Source organism: Bos indicus x Bos taurus, chromosome 4 (genome assembly GCF_003369695.1).
Source record: "Bos indicus x Bos taurus breed Angus x Brahman F1 hybrid chromosome 4, Bos_hybrid_MaternalHap_v2.0, whole genome shotgun sequence".
Lineage (NCBI taxonomy): Eukaryota > Metazoa > Chordata > Mammalia > Artiodactyla > Bovidae > Bos > Bos indicus x Bos taurus.
Genome location: NC_040079.1, coordinates 53,225,074 through 53,248,937, shown reverse-complemented (window position 1 = coordinate 53,248,937; position 23,864 = coordinate 53,225,074). Strand labels below are relative to the sequence as shown.

At 42.8% G+C, this 23,864-nt stretch overlaps 1 protein-coding gene across 1 annotated transcript in view; it reads right to left on the bottom strand.

Moving 5' to 3' along the window:
• The window catches only part of WIPF3 (WAS/WASL interacting protein family member 3), an 85,344-nt gene that overhangs the window by 46,420 nt on the left and 15,060 nt on the right, over positions 1-23,864 (bottom strand). Inside the window, exon 2 of the mRNA XM_027539426.1 lies at positions 14,835-14,993. Coding sequence (XP_027395227.1) covers positions 14,835-14,936 — 102 coding nt within the window. The 5' untranslated portion in view covers positions 14,937-14,993. The remainder of the gene's footprint in view (positions 1-14,834; positions 14,994-23,864) is intronic.

The window sequence follows — 23,864 nt, the reverse complement described above, 5'->3', positions numbered from 1 at the left end:
GATGGCCTTTGAAGAAGTGAGCAAAGACAGAGCACATTTCCAGTGAGTCTTTCTCCCTTAACAAATGGCTTCTTTTTTTTTTTTTTAATCCTTACTATTGGATACAACAATGTACTTTTGCTGAGCATTTTTAGTGATAGTTATGAATTAGTGGTCAAAAAGCACAACTCATTTACCAGCCCTCAGTCGTGTTCGCAGGAGGGGCCCCTGAGCTACAGGAGTGGGCTGTGCCCTGTGTGCTGAGCCTTCCTCTCTGTTTTAGATCTGCTGCTAAGTCACTTCAGTTGTGTCCGACTCTGTGTGACCCCATAGACGGCAGCCCACCAGGCTCCCCCGTCCCTGGGATTCTCCAGGCAAGAACACTGGAGTGGGTTGCCATTTCCTTCTCCAATGCATGAAAGTGAAAAGTGAAAGTGAAGTCGCTCAGTTGTGTCCAAACCTCAGTGATCCCATGGACTGCAGCCCACCAGGCTCCTCAGTCCATGGGGTTTTCCAGGCAAGAGTATTGGAGTGGGGTGCCATTGCCTTCTTTTTTAGATCTGAGTCCCAGTATTATTGTACTTTTCCCCCCTTCCAGTCAAACCAATAATATCTGCCAGAAAATCTTACAGTCTGCAATGCCAAAAGGGTTAAAAAGAGAATCTGTATTTCACAGTTGTGAGATTTAAAATAGTCCCTAAGTGCCTAGGATCTGATCTCTTGAGAATAGCTGGTCACCTACTTAGGAACCCACAAGGGCTTTTTTTTTTTTTTTTTTAAGCCATAACACACTTTCCAAGCTGTCTCCAAGGCCAAAGGTTTTGCCTCAGAGTGGGTTTTAAAGGTCGTTTTCCCTCACCATCCTCTGCAATCCTTGCGCAGACAACCACTGCGTTAGAGAGGAGAGAATGCTGAAGGTGAACATTTTTCCATATCTGGGTGACCTCAGTGTTGGGAAGAGTTGCCACCTGGAAAATTTTTGCTTCAGTAATTCCCACCACGTCCTCTGTGCTTTGTCTGAGGAGAAAACAGCAGCTGAGTACTGGGTGTCCTTGCACCTGGGCAGGGGACACTACACGCAATCGTTTTCACAAACCATCGTGAGTTATCTGGTGTTTGAGTTAGATCTCAAGGCTTACTTCAATACAAAGTAGCAAGGGAGGTGGTAGCTGCCAGCCTCACAGCTTCCCTGACGCTCAAAGTTACGTGTTGGGGTAAGATGCAGGAGGGAGGTTCAGGAGGGAGGGGGCATATGTATAGCTATGGCTGATTCATGATGATGTGTGGCAGAAACCAAACAATATTGTAATTACCCTCCAATTAAAAATAAATACAAAAATATAAGTAAAAAAATTTTTTCTTTAAGTCACCTGTTGCAATTCTAGATCTCAGAAGGAAAAAAATCCCATAAATCAACTCAATGATTAGAGGTGACACCTCTGCTGGTAGTGCTGCTAAAAGCCTTAACAGGAATCTCTAGAAAACCAGGAACCAGATTATATGGCGGAAGGAGGCAACATAGGTAATTTTAAGCAGATTCTATGCCTCCATAAATCTTACTTGTTAAAAATTAAGCAGCTGGGACTTGCCAGTGGTAGGGAATCTGCCTTGCAATGCAAGGGATGCAGGTTCGATCACTGGTTAGGGAACCAGGATCCCACACACCCTGGAGCAGCGGGGTGCCGCAACTAGAGTTCACGTGCCCCAGTGAAAGATCCCACACGATGCAACAAAGACCCGATGCAGCCGAATAAATAAGCGAGTAAATATTTGTTAAAAACCATGTACTATTTGGTCTCAAGCATCCATTGGAATTAGTGAAAGTATGCTACATAATTCCCTCCTTGGTTCTGTTAAATCATCTCTACTTTGCATATTTTGAGGTTCTTGATGTTCATTAAAAAATTTTTTTTGATTATCAAACATTAGCATATAGAAAATCTGAGTCATAGACTGAGTCCCCATGTATCATCATCCAGCTTCAAAAGTTATCAACTCAGAGCCAGTCTTGTTCTATCTTTATCCTACCTGCTTTTCCCCTCCAAATCCCTGCTTGTTAAAAAAACATACATTCTAAATAAATTTAAAAAACATATATCCAACATTGTATGATATCAAAGAAAAATGCTCTTTAAAATGCAACAATATTATTAAATAAAATTAACTATAATTTCTTCATGTCAACCAATATCCTACCAGTGTTCAAATTCTCCTGGTCTAACAGTAGAGTTTTATAAAGGTGAAAGATTTATATGATCTGAAGATAAACCAGAACAGAGTTGTTTTTTTAAATTCACTTATTTTTAAAAAGTGAAACAAAGATGAATATTTTTAATGATAAATGGCTCAATTCACAAAGAAGATGGACATTGTAAACCATTAGACACCTTAACAATAAAAAAACAAAGATACATAAAGCAAAAATCAGAAGATATAAAAGGGAAAATAAAAAATATATAATCATAGTGAGACATATTAATATTTCAGTAGAGTTTTAAATGAAAGTTTGGGCCATGAAGAGAGAGGCCAAGCCATAGCATTTGAATCTCAGCATCCCTGAGGTGCCCCAAAGCCCAAAGAACATCTTTGTTTGCTTTAGATAGATGCTCAGAGCCAGGGCATCTAGAATTCCTGCACAAACATCACCATTAAACCTTCCAGGGAAAGGTGTGCCCTACCCTTAGGCAGCCTCTTGGCCTGCTACTACGAAAGCTGCTAATAAAATGACAAACCAAACAGCAGCTGAGAAAACAGAGCCTCCTCTAAATGTTTAAAATATTTGAATCAGGCTGCCATTTATTTCACTGGAGTGGCTCCTATAGGACACACCCTCCACCTTGCGGGTCTCCACACACACCTGATCACCACGAATGCTGTGATCAGAGCTGTGAACCCATAGCCGAGGGCTCACTGCTCTAATCTGTGGGTAAGTCCAGGTGCCTCACACTGGTACCCTATGGACTCAGGCCACTCAATGCAGTGTGAGCCCATGAGAGGAGAGAAGGCAGACCACTCAGCTAGCTCTTCAGATCATGCTATAAGGGTAGGTACCAGGCACCGTGGACTTGGAAACCCTGAAACCTAGAAGCGGTAACCTTGGCCTTCCAATTTGGGGACTTATTTCAGACTGCTGGCATGACTCCTTACTTTGAAAAGCTCAGGCTTCCAGCCTTGATCTTGACCGCTGGTCTCTGACCTCCGGTAGCACTAACCACAGGAGCCTCTGCCCTCAACTTTGTCCCAGATTTGATCACTTGCCCAGCTGTTTCCTGGTCCCTGAGATAAGAGTAGCTGTCGTTTACTAAGCAGGCACTGGGTAAACAACAGCTTCTCTTGTTATCTCATTAGAACCTCACAACAACCCCAGATTTGTACATTCAACACGTACACGATGACTGCCTACTACATGCAGGCATTGCTCAGGGGTTGACGATACACTGAGCAAAACAGACAAAAATCCCTCCCTTTCTGGAGCTTCCACTCTAGGGGCTGATGCCTAGGAAGTAGCAGTTATTATCCCATTTGCAGATGAGGAAACTGAGGTTCTGAGTTGCTTGATAATTTGCTAGACACCACAGAGCTAATAAATGACGCAGCACAGATTCCGTTTCCAAGCTGTAGGACTCTACAGCCCACATGCCTTTGTTTTTGTGCTCGAAGGAACACACCACGCTGCATCGCGTGATCCCTATTGAAACTGACAGTCTGGCACACTGAAGGCTGAACGGATGATGACACAGGAACTGACATGCTTTTCACCTTTGTGTTTCACATGCTGTCTGTGGTACAGGTGGAGTCCTACTTTCACCAGCTTGAAAACACATTCACACTCCTGCACTGGGAAAAGACCTTATTCAAACAGGAATCTATTATTACCATGTCCAAGATTGGGTACACTGTGTTGCTTTCCCTGGGTTTTTTAAAAAGTCTTTATGTAAAGCCAAGGTCCAAAGTCTATTCTTTTAGAAACAATAACAAATTAGAATGGGGCGGATTGTGCCAAAGGACATTTTATGACTTTAGAAATAAAACCCAGGTGTTAACTTGTGCTAGCCCTGAATGTGTTGCTGCTGCTAAGTCGCTTCAGTCGTGTCCGCCTCTGTGCAACCCCATAGACGGCAGCCCACCAGGCTCCCCCGTCCCTGGGATTCTCCAGACAAGAACACTGGAGTGGGTTGCCATTTCCTTCTCCAATGCATGAAAGTGAAAAGTGAAAGTGAAATCGCTCAGTTGTATCCGACTCTTAGTGACCCCATGGACTGCAGCCTACCAGGCTCCTCCGTCCATGGGATTTTCCAGGCAAGAGTACTGGAATGGGCTGCCATTGCCTTCTCTGCCTGAATGTGTTACTTCTGATCTAACTGAGTTTGCTTTACAAAATATTCTTGGTAACATGTGAATGTGTTGATGGTGTTCTGACAGGACACAGCATAGAATGCGTCCGGCTTTGAAGGCTTACACAGGTGGAAGATGTCAAGTATTGGTTGGTTAGTTCACAGTGAGTTTGCTTTGTGAATTACAATATCTTCACGCAACTCACTAGTTCAGGAAGTTATGCTAGATATTGAGTGCCTACTATGTGCCTTGAACTGACCTTGGCACAGACTCCCTGTCTCAGAGTCACTCACTGGCTCCATTCATCCCTTGATTCTTCTGTTCAGGAGAGAACCCAAAGCATTAGCAAGACCCATCCAGTGCCCGATGCTCAGAGAAGTAAGCTTAGGAAAATGGTGACTGATGCAGAGGGCACAAGGGCTCTTTAAAGATGAGATGTTAAGGACCTCATATGCGGGAAATACACAGTGAAGAAGCAAGGCAAGGGACAAAGTTTTGGTCTGGGAATAATCCACTGTACTTTCAGTACTTCTGTGACATGTTATTGTTGTTTAGTTGCTAAGTCATGTCCGACTCTTTGAGACACCTTAGACTGTAGCCCACCAGGTTCCTCTCTCCATGGGATTTCCCAGGCAAGAATACTGGAGTGGGTAGCCGTTCCCGTCTCCAGGGGATCTTCCCTACCCAGGGATCGAACCCATATCTCCTGCACTGCAGGCAGATTCTTTACCACTGAGTCACCAAGGAAGCCCTAAAAGCCTAGTCATCTCCGGATTCAGGCTTTAAACTCTTTAGAAGCAGACACTGAGTAATTCTGTGCAGCAAAAGCTCAGTAAATTTGCATGACAGCTTGGTCAAGGTTAAGGACAGTCTTGGGTCACTGAACTCAGTATGTCCACCGTGTGCCTAGCAGCATTCCCAGAGACCCCAGTTTCCTGAGCCCATAAAGAGCCTAGCTGTAAACTAATGACAAGACCAAACTGAGTTCCCTTGCATTACACCTGCCTCTTTAAAGTTGATTCTCTGCTTTTAAACCATGGGTTTTACTCAGAAGGTACCTTGCAACATGCTTTTTCTATTTAAAAGGAGAAAAAACCAATAAGCAAGTGAGGGGAAATGATGGAACCATAAAGAAAACAAAAGGCAAGAAAAAAAATAAAAGCAATCTTAGGGAGAAGGCTTGAGCATACAGGGAGAAACGCGAGAGCTCTGTCTTAGGTGTGAGAATGGGAGACCATGGACTTCCTGGCTCTTAGATTCAAGAGGTGGTGGCACCCCTGAGAAGGTCTACATCACAGGCAGCTGGCTTCATGGCTCAGAGCAGGGATTCTGGCACCATTTTGCTGGTGTGCAAACCACGGCTCTGCCAGTGACTGGCTGTGTGATCCAGGCTAAGTCACTTCCCCTCCATGCCTTAGTTAACTCTGAGAATAACAACAGTACCTGCCTCAAAGTGTTACTGTGAGGATTAACTCAATTCTGTGCTAAGCACCTTAGAACAACACAAAGCATACAGTAAACACCACATAAGTGTTGGATGCTATAGTCATCAGTGCTGCTTATTCCACCTGTACACACATTTGGAAGCAGCAGAGCACAGAGCAGCAAGGCATTCAGAGACCTGGGGAAGAATCCAGCCTCTGCCCCTTACTGGCTATATGACACTGGCACCTTGGAGGTCTCTCGGTGCCTCAGTTTTCCCATCTGTAAAAGGGTGCTATCATCCCATCTCACTGGATTGCTCTAAACATGTGTGCACGTGTGTGCTCGGTCGTATCAAACACTTTGCAACCCCATGGACTGTAGCCCACCAGGCTCCTCTGTCCATGGAATTCTCCAGGTGAGAACATTGGAGTGGGTTGCCAATTGCTTGTCCAAGGGATCCCCCACCCAGGGATTGAACCCGCATCTCTTGCATCTCCAGCATTGGCAGGCAGATTCTTTACCACTGTGCCACCTAGGAAGCCCCCCAACTTAGATAATCCACGTTAAGTGAGTGCTTGGCCATTTGCTGGGAGGGTCCCAACACCCCTTGCCACTGGCTTACAGCTTTCTCAACCAGGTCAGGGCTGGATATCCGATTGCCAGCAACAACCTGGAATTGGTCGTTTTTTCCCTTTTATGGCAAGAAAGGAAAGAGCAGTTTGGGGAAAGGGGTACATGGCCCCCAAGAGCTCAGGTACACCAAACCATGGTGGCTCTCCTCCATTCAACAATGCATATATGAAAAGACACCCCTGGGTAGGGGGAGTGAGTCACCAGCAGTTTTTCTAGGAATAGTTACACTGCAATTGTAAAAGATTTCAAAGGCAAAGAGCCAGCAGATTCTGGTGTGAAATGAAGCTCCGGTTTGTAGGCTAGTGATTGCTGCTAGTGAGATGGCAGAGGGTTTCGAGGGCTGCCCTCTGACCTAACAGCGCATGTCTGCTTCTTGCCATATATCCTGGCTCAGATGCTGTGTGAGAGTGGCTGAGGCTCCTGGGTACCTGTGAAATTTAATAAAGGCCTTTAAAGAGCCCTCGCAGGCTTTTCTTGCCAAGGCGTTCTGCATGGACAATCACTGCCTCTAGAACCCCACTGCAGGCTTCTCCTTTTTTTTCTTGCCACCCCTCCCACCTGACAGTTGTGAAAAAGAAACATATTTAAATACTGTCCTGAATGGCCCTTTGGAAGTATGAGTGACGGGTCCTGCCACACCTCTTTCGCCGACCAAGTAAATCTGCTGCAGACTGCCTCCGTTTTTCACTGAAGCTGTGTTACTGCTTAAGGGTGCAAACAGACAGAGGAGAAACGGAGAATCATGTCCTTAAAATAACTTGAAGACAAACGTGCACTTTTGCAAACTGTTAAGCAGGGACTGAATATTAACTGAATACCATCCTAATAGTTTGGCCTCATGCACAAGCCTTTTCCTAGTCCCAGTGGCGACTGTCCACCCTGGGTAAACCAACATCCTCAATCCCTCATTAGTGACACTAATCAAAGTGCCAGAGTGTCAGGAGAATCTGAGTGACAGTATTTAAGATTTTTAAGCCTCTCATTATTTTAAATGTACCAGTCAACATGCAAATTACCTTTTCCAGAATACAGGGTATACAATTCTATTGAGCCTGTTTCCACCTAGGGCCCCCGACCTCTGCCTTTTTCTTAAACTACAGCAAGCAAAATTCCAAAAGAGCCTCCCTTGAGGCTTCAGATACCACTCCATTTTCCACGTTTCCTTTCACAGATTGACATGTTTTTTATACTACATGAGCTCCTGCATCCTAGAGACGGTAGGAAAACCTCCCAATGTTAGCCTCAGCTGGTATTTTCTGACACTGGGAAGTCTACTGCACCCATGAATCATGCAATCCTTGCACTACACAGAGGAAAATTATCTCACTGAATCTCCTGAATGCAAATATAGACTCTGGTACAGAGTAACGAGGGGATAAACAGTGAGGGGCCACAATATGCTTCTCATTGTATAAAATTTCCCTCCAGCAGTGTATTAAATGTTACCCATGGAAGGCAAGGAGAAGGCAATGGCACTCCACTCCAGTACTCTTGCCTGGAAAATCCCATGGACAGAGGAGCCTGGTAGGCTGCAGTCCATGGGGTCGCGAAGAGTTCGACACTACTGAGCGACTTCACTTTCACTTTTCACTTTCCTGCATTGGAGAAGGAAATGGCAACCCACTCCAGTGTTCTTGCCTGGAGAATCCCAGGGACGGGGGAGCCTGGTGGGCTGCCATCTATGGGGTCGCACAGAGTCGGACACGACTGAAGCGACTTAGCAGCAGTAGCAGTAGCAGCATGGAAGGCAGGCAGAGGAGTACCTGGCACCATGGTATCTTTCTAGAATTTTAGTTTTCATAGAAAATAAATGATTATCAAGCTAGTTTCCCTTTTGATTTTAAATAATAAGACACAGATCTCCCCTAGGATTACTGTTTCTTCCTTGGACTGTTTAAGTTGGAACAGCAACATTGAAAATAATGCTACAAAAATTTGCAGAGTTTCTTTTAAAATAAACACACCTGCTGTGGCCATGACCCCACTGCAGGCTTTGCCTGGGCAACCCCATGCCAAAGAATTTATCAGCTGGTCAGAGACAGGTATAGTCCCTTTCTCTCTTGTAGACAATGTTATACGACTGTGACAAAAAAAAAAAAAAGAGAAATCACAGGCCCCTCAAGGAGTTCATTCTTACCTCTTGGACACTACCAAAGGAACAGAGTAGATTTGAATACAAAACTCACTAAAAACCCTGCTGCATTTCAAAAATCAAATCCGTTGTATTTTCTTTAGATCTTTTAAAAAGTAACATCCTGTAACCAACACAATAATAATTCCATTGTAAGTAGACCAAGGTACCAAGTGGGCAATTTTGATATTGTTACTGGATTAGCATCTGGTCCCATCACTTCATGGCAAATAGATGGGGAAAAAGTGGAAACAGTGACAAATCTTATTTTCGTGGGCTTCAGAATCACCGCGGACAGTGACTGCAGCCATGAAATTAAAAGATGCTTGCTCCTTGGAAGAAAAGCTATGATAAACCTAGACAGCATGTTAAAAAGCAGAGATATCACTTTGCCAACAAAGGTCCGTCTACTCAAAGCTATGGTTTTTCCAGTTGTCATGTATGGATGTGCGAAGTGAAGTAAAGTGAAGTGAAAGTCGCTTAGTTCTGTCCAACTCTTTGCGACTCCATGGACTATACAGTCCATGGAATTCTCCAGGCCAGAATACTGGAGTGGGTAGCCTTTCCCTTCTCCAGGGGATCTTCCCAACCCAGGGATCAAACCCAGATCTCCCACATTGCAGGCAGATTCTTTACCAGCTGAGCCACAAGGGAAGCCCACAGATGTGAGAACTGGACCATAAAGAAGGCTGAGCACCGAAGAATGGATGCTTTCGAATTGTGGTGTTGGAGAAAACTCCTGAGAGTCCTTTGAACAGCAAGGAGATCAAACCAGTCAATCGTAAAGGAAATCAACCCTGAATATTCATTGGAAGGACTGATGCTGAAGCTGAAGCTTCAATACTTGGGCCACCTGATGCGAAGAGTCGACTCATTGGAAAAGGTTCTGATGCTGGGAAAGAATGAGGGCAGGAGGAGAAGGGGACAACAGAGGATGAGATGGTTGGATGGCATCACGACTCAATGCACATGAGTTTAACCAAACTCCAGAAGATAGTGAAGGACAAGGAAGCCTGGCATGCTGCAGTCCGTGGGTTTGCAAAGAGTCGGACATGATTTAGCAACTAAACAACAACAACTGGATTTCAATGGGATGAGACAAAGGAATGGAGCTCGAAAGATAGGGAAGTAAGGGCAAGAAAAGATGGGAAAACAGATGATGAAGGCTAGTTTTTAGTTAGAGCCTGCTCCAGAACTTCAGAAAGCCCCATCGGCCCTTTTCTCATTTCCAATAGATGCACATCCAGGGGAAGAGGTGAAGGGGAAAGACGAGGGGTTGGGAGAGAAAAAATTAAATGTTTAGCCTTGGTCTAATCCTTGGATCTTCCAGAGCTAAGGTGAAGCCTGATCATACATATCACACAAAATGCCTCCTCCTTGCAAAGATGACATATAATACAATCTGCCACGCTGGTCCATGAGCATAGATGTTTCAAAGTCCTGAACACTGCCTACAAAGAGTTTAACTCCATTTCCTAACCCTGCTTAGTCGCTAACTTGTATCTGACTCTGCAGCCCCATTGACTGTAGCCTCCCAGGCTTATCGGTCCAGGGAATTCTCCAGGCAAGAATACTGGAGTGGGTTGCCATTCCCTTCTCTAGGGTATCTTCCCAACCCAGGGATTGAACCTGTGTCTCCTGCATCTCCTGCTTGGCAGGCAGATTCTTTACCACTGTGCCACCTGGGAAGCCTATTCTGTAAGTATTAAAACAAAAAACTCCACTCATTTCCACAAAATCTTTATTGATGGAATTCAAAATATAATAATAATAACTGAATATAATTTTAAAAACACAGGTCAACTAGGGAAAAGGGAAATCTTTTTAAGGGGAATAACAAATTGTTTAATTGGTGCTCCATCACTGTAGCATAGAAACAGCCAGAGACAATGTGTAACTGAATAAGCATGCCTGTGGTCCAATAAAATTTTATTGACTGAAATTTGAATTTCATCTATTTTTCATGTGTCACAAAACATTATTTTTCTTTTGATTTTTTTCCAACCACTTGAAAATGCAAACACCATTCTTAGCTCGAGGGCTGTACTAAAACTTGACCGTGGGCTCTGCTCTAGGTGGCAGCCTCTATTGTAGAAGGTCCCACATTCTGGACATGTCTAGATGCCTGCTCAAAGAACACTCGTTTTTGGCAGGTTACTGCAGGGTGATGCTATGAATCTCTTTATGCATCACAGCAAAAGGCTTGTAATAATGACAGGTGATACTAAGTTTGATCCATATCAAAGGTACATTTTCCTCTTTGTAATTAGAAGTAATCAGTGAGTTATACTTGGAATCCTCCATTTATTCCATTTCCCCAAACCTGCCACTATGTGGTTTTAGGTTTTATGCATGATCATTGCCTGAGTCAATCATTATATTGGAAGTCACAAAATAAATTTGATGATTTTCAATGGCTACCTAGAATACTGTTTTGTGGATTACATAATCATTTTTTTATTGAACCTTCTAGTTTTAAATATTTAGATTGTTTCTTCTTCTTTTTTTGGCTGCTATCATAAGTAATGCTTTCATTAATATGCTATAGATAAATACTTCTGTATACTATGATAAGTTACTTAAAGGAAATTAGTTGAAGTGAAAACTAGGTCATCGAGTCCAACCACTTTTTAAAGGGATTTGATCCATATTAACAAATTGTGTTTTAGGGAATTATACCAATTTTTGCTCCTATTAAGAGTAATAAGTGCCTGATATATAAGTGCCTTTGTGTCTTACCTGGAAAACAAGCATTAGAACCAAAAGAACCTAAAGTCCATCCATCATGTCACAGGCTTCTTAAATCAAGTCTTCCAGCCTGTGTGTGATGGGGGTGAATAAGTGGGAAGGGAGGCAGTAAATAAATAAACCACTAAAAAAAAGTAAGAAGTGCCTGATTCCTAACACTCAGGCAACATTTAAAAAGTGCCATCACCAAACTGATACATGAAATGGTTTCTTATTATTTTGACTTGTGTCTATTCAATTGTAGTGAGGTTGAAACATTTGTATTTATCCTACCCGGTCATATCCTGGGCTCATTTTTCTACTCATCTTTCCATATTGATCCATAAGAGCTCTTTATATGCTAATGCTGTTAATTCTTTGCCTAATATTTTTCCCATGGTAAATATTTTTCCCAGATTGTAAAAAGATGTGTTTTAAAAATATTTAAGTTTACTTGGCTACTTTCCTCCTAAATTGATTAGTTCCTCCATAAGAGGCATAATAAAAACAATTTAGAAATGAGAGCTGCTAAGTCGCTTCAGTCGTGTCTGACTCTGTGCGACCCCATAGATGGCAGCCCACCAGGCTTCCCCGTCCCTGGGGTTCTCCAGGCAAGAACACTGGAGTGGGTTGCCATTTCCTTCTCCAATGCATGAAAGTGAAAAGTGAAAGTGAAGTCGCTCAGTCGTGTCCGACTCTTAGCGACCCCATGGACTGCAGCCCACTAGGCTCTTCGGTCCATGGGATTTTCCAGGCAAGAGTACTGGAGTGGGGTGCCATTGCCTTCTCCAAGAAATGAGAGAGGGAGTGCAAAAAATTATCCAAATGTAGAATTATTTTGTTTATGACAATTTAAACATCTTAAAAGAAAAAGAATTCCCTAATGAAATTAAAAATTTTACTATCAGCATTCAAAATTCTCTTCTGATCTTTTCTCTTTACTACATATATAGCTGATTTCATGGTGCACAACATATGCATTGCTTTTAATTCATCATTCCATATCTACTTTCTATAATCAGCAGTTACAAATGTAATTTTTAATTAACAATATGGCATAATGTAATTTTTAATTAACAGCTTGACAATGTAGTTCATTTAGTTCTCACAAACCATTTATGATTTAATTTTTCACTAGAATAAATCTCTTTGCTGTGCACATCCTCTGTATAAATTCTTTTTTGGTTCCTTTAGGTAAATTCTAAGTCAGTCTCAAAAATAAAACTACTTGATTGCCAGGGGAAAAAGGGGCACATTCAGGTTTGTTGTTTTTTTGTCAGAACACTCCAGAAAGACTCACTTAACATCTGAGTCCCAAGTATTTGTATGTCACTAGCACAAAATCTGCCCACAGTGCAGAAGACACAGGAGACATGGGTTCGATCCCTGAGTCGGGAAGATCCCCTGGAGAAGGAAATGGCAACTCAGTCCAGTATTCTTGCCTGGGAAATCTCACAGACAGTGAAGCCTGGAGGGCTACAGTCCATAGGGCTGCAAAGAGTCGGATGCAACTGAGCGACTAACACTTTCACTTTGCAGCCCTGTTTAAAGGGGCTTGTTTTCCCAAATCCCCAACAATATAGGTTTCGGTAAGTTTATTTACTCTAGCTAAGTCTATGGGTATATTGTGGTATTTGAAGTTACTTTAAATTGTGCTTCTTCAGGCCTAGCAGGTCTGTGTAAGACCCATATTATAGTTTTATGTATGTTTCTTTCACTTATAAACTGTCCATTCCATGCTTTCCTTGTGTCAAATTCAGCAGGGGGACTTCAGTACTCATTCTTAGTCTTTCTATATATTGGTCAGAGAGCTTTCAGATACAACTCACAGTATGTATGTGCTTTCTTTCCGCTGTCTTCAGGGGCAAGGGCCAAGCTTCAGGCAGGTCTATGCCCCTGCGCTTCAGATATGGTCAGTGTGCCATGCCAACAGCATGGGGCGACCTGTGACCTCAGGCACACCCTTGTTCTCACCATGGCCAGTATCTGTGCAGCAGGGACTCAGGCCTTCCCTTCATAACCTATACTCCCATGGCCACGTCATCTGTGGATCTGAGGGGAGGAGTGCACTCTGGGTTGGGGGAAGAGAATGGCAGGCGAGGCTCTATTCCTGGCTTTTGCTGACTTGGCTCACATCACCCCTGGGCAGCCCTGCCTCTGCACACCTTATCGCCATGGCATCCATATCTTTCATCTTCCACTGAAAACAGGAGCGGCGGTTCTTGTACCAGACCTGGCTCTGAGTTGGAGGATGAGGGCATGAGAAGTGCCCTGCGGTTTCTTCTGAGGAAGGGCTTGCTATGAGCATTAAGCACAAACATTCTGCTAAAATCAAGGAAAGCGAGAAGATTTTGCCCTCAAGGGAACATTTGGCAACGTTTAGGGACATTTTCGATGGTCATAACTGGGGGTGCGACTAGTAGGTAGAGGCCAGGGATTCTGCTAAACAGCCGGCAGCACACAGGACAGCCCCCTGCAAAATGGCCTGGCCCCAGTGTCCATGGTGCCAAGGGCGAGACAGCCTGTTCTAAAGCAAAATAACCACTTTCTGTGCTGCTCCTCGGAGAAGCCAACGGCAACCCAGTCCAGTACCCTTGCCTGGAAAATCCCATGGATGGAGGAGCCTGGTAGGCTGCAGTCCATGGGGTTGCGAAGAGTCGGACACGACTGAGCGACTGCACTTTCACTTTTCACTTTCCTGCATTGGAGAAGGAAATGGCAACTCACTCCAGTGTTCTTGCCTGGAGAATCCCAGGGATGGCGGAGCTTGGTGGGCTGCCGTCTATGGGGTCGCACAGAGTCAGACATGACTGAAGCGACTTAGCAGCAGCAGCAGCAGTGCCTCTCCTTCTAAACTCAAAGCAAACTATTAAACCAAGAGAGAGTATCAGCAACACACACTGAAACAGACTAATTCAGTCTTGTGCAGTTGGGGAGATTTCATTTAGAGATGTTGGTGGCACTAGTGGTAAAGAACCTGCCTACCTATGCAGGAGACATAAGAGACAAGGGTTCGATTCCTGGTTCAGGAAGATCCTCTGGAGAAGGGCATGGCAACCCACTCCAGTGTCCTTGCCTGGAGAATCCCATGGACAGAGGAGCCTGGTGGGCAAAGTCCATGGGGTTGCAAAGAGTTAGACACAACTGAAATGACTTAGCACGTTTTGCTGTGGCATTGCGTATGCCACTCCTCTTACTTGGTCCCAGAACCGGGCGGCTGAAGCCCAAGCTACTGTTATCAACATCCAGATAACATCAACCTGGAATTTGATGTGAGCATGCCTCCTTGACTCATTGCAGCCTCCCAACTGAGGTTTCCCGTGAGATGGAAGAGTTGATTAGGGAGACTTGGGAAGCCTATATTGAGCAGCATGAATTAAAAATCATGTAGACATCTGTAGAGGACGCTAGGGTAGAGGGTGGGGGCTGCCAAAGAACTGGGAGGGAAATACGTGGCCAGACTGGTTTGGAGTTAGACCCTGGCACCATAGAGCTAGCTCCCTAAGATGCTACCTGCCCTAGAGGAGCCAGGTGATGGCTGATTTTGAATATTTAAAACCTGTTCCAGCATATTCCAGTAAAACAGACAGAAAAAAACCCAAACAGGTCTTACCGGCGGTGCAGACGGTGGGGGTGGGGGAGGAGCCCCCAGTGGTGGGGGAGGTGGAGGCAGAGGAGGAGGAGGCGGAGGTGGTGGCACTGGCATATGTCACGGCGTGGGTGTCTCTTGCTTATGAATGGTCCCAAGAGAATGGTCTCTGCTCTGGAAAGGAGAAAAGGGAGAGTTTTAAACTTGGATGCCTTTATTCATGCACACGTCACACAGACATATGGATTTTATGGGTAGTTTGATTCACTTGCTATTCATTCATTCTTCTTTCAATAAATACAGAATACCCACTGTGAGGCAGGCATTGTGTCTACTGCTGGAGACTGAAAGAAATAGCCAGATTTTAGAGAGAATTAGGTAACAAAACTGATAAAAATTTAGCTATTTATGTCTCAATATAATAGAACATGTTAATACATAAATAGCAACACTTCATTCCATAACAACAATTTCAAGTAACAGATTCTACCTCTTTAAGCATTAAACATCTATCATTTTGCATGCAATTTAAAAATATTCTGCACATACTCCCATTTTCCTAAGCAGAGTAAATGGAATGAAATTCAACCTTTTCTGAATGTTGCAGGCTCAATGGTTACTCAGGGTGCCAGCCTCCAGCCAGGCTTACATGGGCATTAGCTATTTTCCTGCTTCCTTCTCTGTTGTCATTCTTACTTTTCTTGCTGTTCTTCTGTTCTTGGTTCTATACAATCATCTGGGTGGGAGCCTGACACTTCTCCCCAAAGGCTTTATATCTGGTATTTGCTGCATGGAGGGCTTTGGGGGTATGATTCTGCAAATATGGTTATGTTTCAAAGAGTTAATATTGTAGGATGTCTGATCTCCAGATAAATATGGCATTGCTCTGTAGAATGTGTTTGCATGCACATGTATGTGAATGTTTTAAAATCTAGAAACAGAAATAAACCTCAGACGTAAGCAAGGGTAATTTTGTTTTTCTGTCCTAGTGACTGGAAGACTAGAACAAGGCCTGTGCCTCTGTTTCTTCAATGTAAAATCCCAATTCATTTATAGTATTCTAGCTTTTATTTTTGATTTACCAACAGCCTTTACTGTTTGCAACATGTTCCTTATCAGTTATCTATTTTATATATATTAATAGTAGTGTGTATACGTCAATCCCAACCTTCCTATTTACCCCTCCTCCCTTACCCCCCTCCCATAACCATAAGTTTAGAGCTGATTTTCATTATTCATGGTATAGTTGCCATGAAGACTGAGTTAGCAAATACCTGAACCACCACTCCTAGAAAAGATACAGGATTAGGCTTATGAGAGCCTCTGGTCATAAGACTTGTGTCAGCTTATCAGCTGACAACATATAACTTAGTTTTATATATTTGTGTTTCTCACTAAAGGTACCTTATTTCATACAGACTGTTTTGTAACTCCTGCCTGTGTGTGTGTGCGCGCGCGTGTGTGTGTGTGTGTGTTCAGTTGCTCAGTCATGTCTGACTCTTTGCAGCCATGGACTGTAGCCTGTCAGCCTCCTCTGCCCATGGAATTTCCCAGGCAAAAATACTGGAGTGGGTTGCCATTTCCTCCTCCAGGGGATCTTCCCAACCCAGGGATCAAACTCATGCCCATGTGTGTCCTGTACTGGCAGGCAGATTATTTTTCACTACCACCACCTGGAACGCTCTTGATGTTTTTCTCCATAAGGCCTGTCATAGCCTTCCTGCATTCAGGGGCACTAAGCATCATTTCACTACACTTGCGGGGGGCGGCCACTGAAACGAAATCACCAACAGTAAGCACAATATTTTGAAAAACATGGTGATAAGTAGAATGTGAACAGGACACTTGTTTACAGGGTGAAAGTTGTAACCAGAAGGCAGAGTGCTGCCTTGTTCAACTTCTGCTGGGAACCTGGGTATGATGAAGCAGGAAGGACAAGCTTACCAAACTGTGGAATCCATGAATAATGAGGACTGACCCTTTTTTGGTGTAACTTTTTGAATCCCCTATATGTACTCAGGACTGCGTTAGGTACTTAGGTATGCTGTTTTATTTAATCCTTTCAACGATTCTGTGGTAGACATTGACATTTCCATAAAGAACCAAATTTTGTCTCAGAGAGGTAATGTAGTTTCTACTAAGTTTCAGAAAGAGTATCAGAGCTTCATAAAAGCCCTGTCCTTTCTGATTCAAAACTGCATTTATTAACTTCGTATATTTCAGATCATATTACTTCTCTGCTTCCATCTTGCAAAGATCTTGAAGTATTTCCGAGACCCTCGGGTGAAAAGGACCTTCTACAGGAAAGTATAACTCTTCCAAGTGTTCCCCCCCTAAACTTAGCTTTCTTTACTTTCCATCTAGGTTTATCCTTACAAATCTGAGAGTGACCAGGTGTCACTGGGCTTCTGTCCCGCTGAAATCAAAGGAATGATTTTTCAAGCTCTAACATGAAAGCATATTTTTACATTTAGCACTTGATGGTGCTGAAGGCTTTTTCTTGACAGATATAATCATTAAGCAATTACCTAGAGAATAATTTGTTAAAATCTGACAGTTAAGAATGCAGAGCTCCAGGAAGTCACAGGCTGTACCCATGAGCTCTTTGATGCTTTGTGCTCTCCCAATACATTAAAAAATGTCATTCTGCTCTGTAGTGTATTAAAAGTGATTAGGATAAAAAAAGCCAGATTCTCGAAGGCTTTCATATTTTCTCCCAACTCATGAAATAATCCTGAAAAACAGCATCAAGATGTAGGTAAGATAGTTAAACACCATTAGAGGAGAGGGTGGCAAATGAATAGCACTGTTAATACATGAGACTCTGGCTGTGGGGGACAGTGCTGGTCTGACAATCAGGCCTGGGTTCTACTTCTGCCACTGCTTTTTCCAGTCGTGTGGCTTCAATCAAGTTACTGACTTGGCCAAAATGTTCATTTGGTTTTTCCCATAGGATGTTATGAAAAACCCAAATGGACTTTTTGGCTAACCCCATAGTTCACCTGTCTCACTTTATTTGTAAAATAGTTACCATGCTTAATTCTTAGTTTGTTATCACAATTAACACAGAAAAACATAATAGAGGTCCTGACAGAAAGCAGACACTTAACTGAAGCTGCCTTTATCTTATCACACCCCCTCCTTCACTGCCACAAATAACTATAATAAAAGGTGGAGGAGAATAAATGCCCCAAGAGAGGTGTGGAGTGCTAAGGAATGTCATCATCAATTCAAACCCAAAGGAAGGGGGACAATTAATAAACACTTAGTAGAAACTATTGCATTTTTCAACAAGTAGAAAGATGGTGTAAGAATCGGTTCCTGTTGAAGAAGTAGCACATCAGCAGAGATAACAGAAGTAGAAGAATGCAAGCAGCTGGGAGACTTTACATGTTTGGAAGAGAATAAGAAAAGGCTGGAACCACAGAGGGGCTTCAAGACACTATTCTGCAAGTGTCTCCTTCCTTGGGTCGAGGTGGGACATCTGGCGTGTGGCCGTCTACCATCTTTTGAACACTTTTCCTAAGCCTGAGGAATTTCTTCAATTGTGAGTCCTGCCTCCCTCAGCCAGAAGCCACGAATTCCTGTTCCTAGCACCGCTTGCAGGCAGAGAACCGACCACTGTGACCATGGATTCAGAGGTGAGGAAACGGTGGAAGGTAAGGTGTGGAGAAGCCGGGCCAACAGGAGAGAAGACCTGGGCCTGAAGCAGGAGTGCTCCCTCAACTCTGCCTGAATGATATACAGTGGTTATGCAAGTCCAGTATTGACCAGATCTTCCCATTTCCCCCCCCAAAGTCCCCATATCCAGATTTTCATGTGAATCCCAATTTTGAAGTAAAACCAAATGAAAGCATTTTTGAAAACCAGTGGGTCAACAGAACATGTCTGCAGGTCATCCAAGGACCCATAAGATGCCAGAAGCCAACTGCTTTACAGGGAGCCGGTGAGGGGTGGGGCTGGGGCAGAAGAATTGATGCTTACTTAGTACAGGTGATGAACTTTCTCGTCTTCTCTTCCTCCCCTCTCCCCTTCATTCCCTACTTGATCAATCTGTCTGTTCTCATTCAGAGAGAGAGATGGACTGAGCTTGCCTATGTTTTTATATTAAAAAGTTAACTATGTATGTTATTACATATAAATAAATATTATTATATTATACTTATAAATATATTTTATATATTTAAATATATTTATTTATAATATATATGTATATTATATATAATATATTTAAATATATTATATTATATAAATTTATATATAATTATATTATAAATATTATTTCAGAGAGAAATAACTCATGGTTGACAATTTTACACACCAGTTGCTCTTGTCATAATCACATTTCTCTCCAAGAATAGTTTGTCAGAACACAGCTGTTCATAAATAGAAAATGTGCCTATTTTTTAACATATAAGCAAGGATTACTGCTACTATTTGACAAAAGTGTCTTTTGCTGGTTCTAAAAATATATTTGAATAGGAATCTGAAAATAAAGTTCTCTGGCCACTCATAACTTTTTATGTTTTGACACTGTCCAACTGAATCCCTTGTTTCTTTGGTTATGAAGTCAGGAAAAGAGAAGAGAGATTTCTCACCTCTGAACTAATGCAGGTGGGAGAACCCTGTGAGGCCATTCATTTCTCACATCAAGGTTTCAGCAGGGTCCTGACACTCTATCAATCAGTCATTTATTTATCAAAGGTGCTTCGTGGCCAGGAAATCACAACCCTAGAGTACATGAGCATATAAGGCACACACAAAGAGGTTCTCTAAAAATATGTGGTAAAACTGCCAAAGCTATAAGTAAAATAATAAAGAACTTAAAAAAAATCTCTCCAGGTAATGGTGAAAATGATTTACAAGTGGTCACTTTCTGTTGTCACTTCCTCATTGTTTCAGAGCGAATTCTCTGGGCAGAGTCCTCCTCTCCTGGGTCTTCCCACCTGTAAGCTCTCATGCCCCACCCTCCACCTTGCTCAGTGAAGACTGCCCCCCTATTGGGCAAGCGGAAGTTGGTGCTCTCACCCTCAATAGTACAAAATCCCTAGAATATTTAGCCTTTTGGGGATAGTGGGGCATGTTGATCTGAGTAGGAAAGGAAGCAGGGGATAGGGCAGGGGGAAATAAAAAGTGTAGGATAAAATAAATTCTTGAACATTGCTGTTCTAGATTATAGTAAGATAAGTTAGTCCTGACACAGCCCTTGCTATGTGCCAGGCCCTATCCTTAGCACTTTTCATATATAAACCCATTTAAGCCCCACAGTATCCTAATCAGATCGATACTACTATTACTGCTATCTTTCAGATGAGGAAACAGGCCCAGAGAGGTTAAGAAACCTGTTTAAAGTAACAGAGTGAATTACTGGAAGAGCTGCCTTCAAATCTGAGGTGTCAGGCTCCAGAGTCCATGCTCTTAAGCATCATGTTAACTTACATCACTTGTAAACCTATGACTTTCATAGTTTTTAACCACATCCACACACCACCTGAACTAACTTTCAGTTAAATTATTACCATAAATGGAAGTCAATATCACTTGCCATCAATGGATGGTGATAATAAAAATCAACTTAATGATTATTAAAATAAAATGTTCACCTTTGTACCATCTAAACTCATTTCAGGCTTCCTTAGTGATACCTAACCTTGGTCTTTTGGGGAACAGTGGTCTGGAGCAGTGTTTTCCCAACTGTAATGGAGGATAAATTGCCCAAGGAGTCCTGTTAAAATGTAGATTCTGATTCAGTAGGTCTAGGGTGGGGCCTGAAATTCTGCATTTCTAGCAAATTCCCAGGTGGGGCCTAAACTGCTGGTCTGGGAACCACACCTTGGGTAGCTCTAGAATGTTGTAAGAATGCATGGTCTCCACCTCAGACCTACTGAATTGGAATTTTCGAGTCTCTTGCCAACAAGAGATTTTGTGCTCACTGAAGTCTGAATAGCCCTGTTCTTTAACAACCAGGATGTTGAAACGCCCTGCCCCACTTAGATGGAAGTTGTGTCCTCTACTGAGAAGGCTCTTTCTTCTGTAGACCCAGTTCATTTCAGCAGGCTGGATCCATGAAAATGGCACTGTACTTAGGACTGGAATTGACACACAAAGGAAAGAGAAACGGAGCTGAGCGCCATTCACCTTTCACTCAGGTGATATGAAGAGCTTCCCACACCTGAGATCCACACGGGCCAACAACAGCTCCTGAAGCTGAACTGTTCAGGTCTGACTGGATATGACAGCTAATTATCTGCTGAAATGCTTCCCAGGCGGCACTAGTGGTAGAACCTGCCTGCCAATGCAGGAGACGTAAGAGACTCTGGTTTGATCCCTGGGTTGGGAAGATCCCCTGGAGGAGGGCATGACAACCCATTCCAGTATTGCCTGGAGAAGCCCATGGACAGAGGAGCCTGGTGGGCTACAGACCATAGGGTCACAAAGAGTCAGACATGACTGAAGTGACTTAGCAGGCACACACATGCAATGCTTAAAGGGTGAATGCATATTGTCCATGAGTGTTGTAAAACCAAGATAAACTTTAACCACAACCTAATATGAAAGCTACTAAGTCATACTTACAACGAGCTCAGAAATTGGTTTCCTTTTAAAAGACTCTTACTGAATCACAAATTTGTTCCCAAACCACTGAATTCATTATAATAACTGAACAGTATCAGGGTAAAGGATATAAATAAAAATATTGGTAATATTTATCATTGACTCAGGCATTTAAATTATCACTAAATGCCGCAAAAATCATTGTCTGTGTGGTTCCCAACAGCGAAAGGAGAAAATATTGATTTCATGTTTTCTTTCTTTTTGCTGCCTTGAATTAGCTAAAAGAAGAATGAGGCTAATTAAAAATACATGATATTAATCACACGTTTATAAGCAAGCCTCATTTTATGTAACAGCTATGCTTCTGAAAAATGGCATCTCTAATTTTGGAAAAATCGAGCTATGCTTTAAGGATACAAAAGGACTTTATTATTTAGTGGAAATCCATAATCAATGTTATAAAATAACAAGTCATTTTATAAAATAAATTACCACCTCTCTAATTTATTATATCATCACTGGAAAAGACCTTGATGCTGGGAAAGACTGAAGGCAAAAGGAGAAGGGGGCGCCAGAGGATGAGATGTCTAGATAACATCACCAACTCAATGGACAAGAATTTGAGCAAATTCCAAGATAGTGAAGGACGGAAGAACCCAGCTTGCTGCAGTCCACCGGGTGGCAAAAAGTCAGACATGACTTAGCGACGGAACAACAACAACCAACAAGAGATTCCATAAGGAGGATGTTTTTTACTTTCTAAGGCTGAGGTGGCCACTTTTCCCCTGGGACTGTGAATACTCTTAAAATGCTGTTCTGAGAATCACTGAGGAAAGAATGTACTGACTAGAGGGGCCACAGGGAACAAGTCTACAAGACACATTCTTTCTGATCCAGTTTTACTTCTGAGACTTCAGATGAGTTAAAGTATTTTCACAGTAGGAATAACTGCTTCAGCTTGGGCCAGATCAGGATGCCTGGTTCAAGTTCTGGTGCCTCTAGTTCCCTGTCCAGCTTGAAGTTCTGCTAGAACCTCAAACAACCTGCAGCCAGGAGGCATCATCAGCTCTGTCACCAGCCACATTCTATCCCACGGCAGTGAGCACACTTTACTGACAGCCAAGCCTGATACACTGACTGGAAGTCTCACCTCTCAGACTACACGGCATCACTCCCTTATTCACATAGACGCCTTTCCTAAAGAAAGGCTCTTGGCTATGGAGTCAAGTTCTCCATCTCATCCTCCAATCAGTTCTACAAATCCTACCCTTTACCGCGGCTACATTTGTGACACTTTGTTACATATCTTTTCTTTATATCTCTGTGTGTTTGTCCATGCTATGCAGGCTGGATGTGATGGCCTTCACCACCTGGAAAATTCCCACCAATCCTCTAAAACACACTCAGGTGCTAACTTCTCTGCACAGATTTTCTTCTCCCTTTGCTAGAGCTAACCTCCCCAATAGTACTTTGTTTGCAATTTTATCATGGCACTAGAGACGCTGGCAATTTCCTTTCACATGTCAATGTGTCTCCCTTCACTGGGCCATGGGCTCCTTGAAGGTTCAAAGATAGGAACTGTGTCTGAGGTATCTTGGTATTGCCAAGGCCAAAGGTAATGCTGAATACCATTGCTTTGGTGTTGCTATGGGAAGGAAATAGAAAACATACACATCCAGGGTCATGCCAACTACTCAAGCAAAAGATGGAGACATGGCTTGGCAGCAGTACATTTATTGTGTCTACAGATGAAATAATTATCTTGACACTTTAAGAAAAATATTTCCAACTAAAATAGGAAGGGAAGAAAAGGGCAGGAGAAATTTCTGTCCAACTGTTACTGGAGTGGGTAGCCTTTCCCTTCTCCAGGGGATCTTCCCAACCCTGCAGGAATCGAACCCAGGTCTCCTGCATTGTGGGTGGATTCTTTACCAGCTGAGCCGCAAAGGGAAGCTCAGGCCTTATTATGGTACGGGAATAAAATATCTTCTGGATGTGGGATGCTCAAAGCTTACAGTGCTCACTGGAAAAGCTTCACCTGGCATGTTAGAAATGCTGTCATCAGAGAAGAATAGTAGGGAGAACAGGTCTCTAGTTCTGGTTTTAATGGTTATCTATTTCTCCATCTATAAAAATATAAAGCATGTTCCTTCTTCTCTGATTTGCATAAGTGTAAGGACCAAATAAGTACTTTGAGATAAGCATTAAACAAATAAAAAATAGGCTATAGTCCTCTCTAAAAAGCAACATTCTTTCAAATGTAATTTTTAAATTAATGATATGGTAGCTTCTTGGCAAAGGAGACACTTGGCCTACAGGGCAGCATACATGAGACTTTAGTCTTTTAAATTAGCAAACACTTTTCAAAACAACACTTTTCAAAACAACACTGAGTTCAAGGAGGTCTTCTGGTTTTCAGATGGCAGAATGAAAATATCTCTGTTCCTGCCTTTTCTGGGAAACTGTTTCAAAATAGGAAGGAAGGGGAAT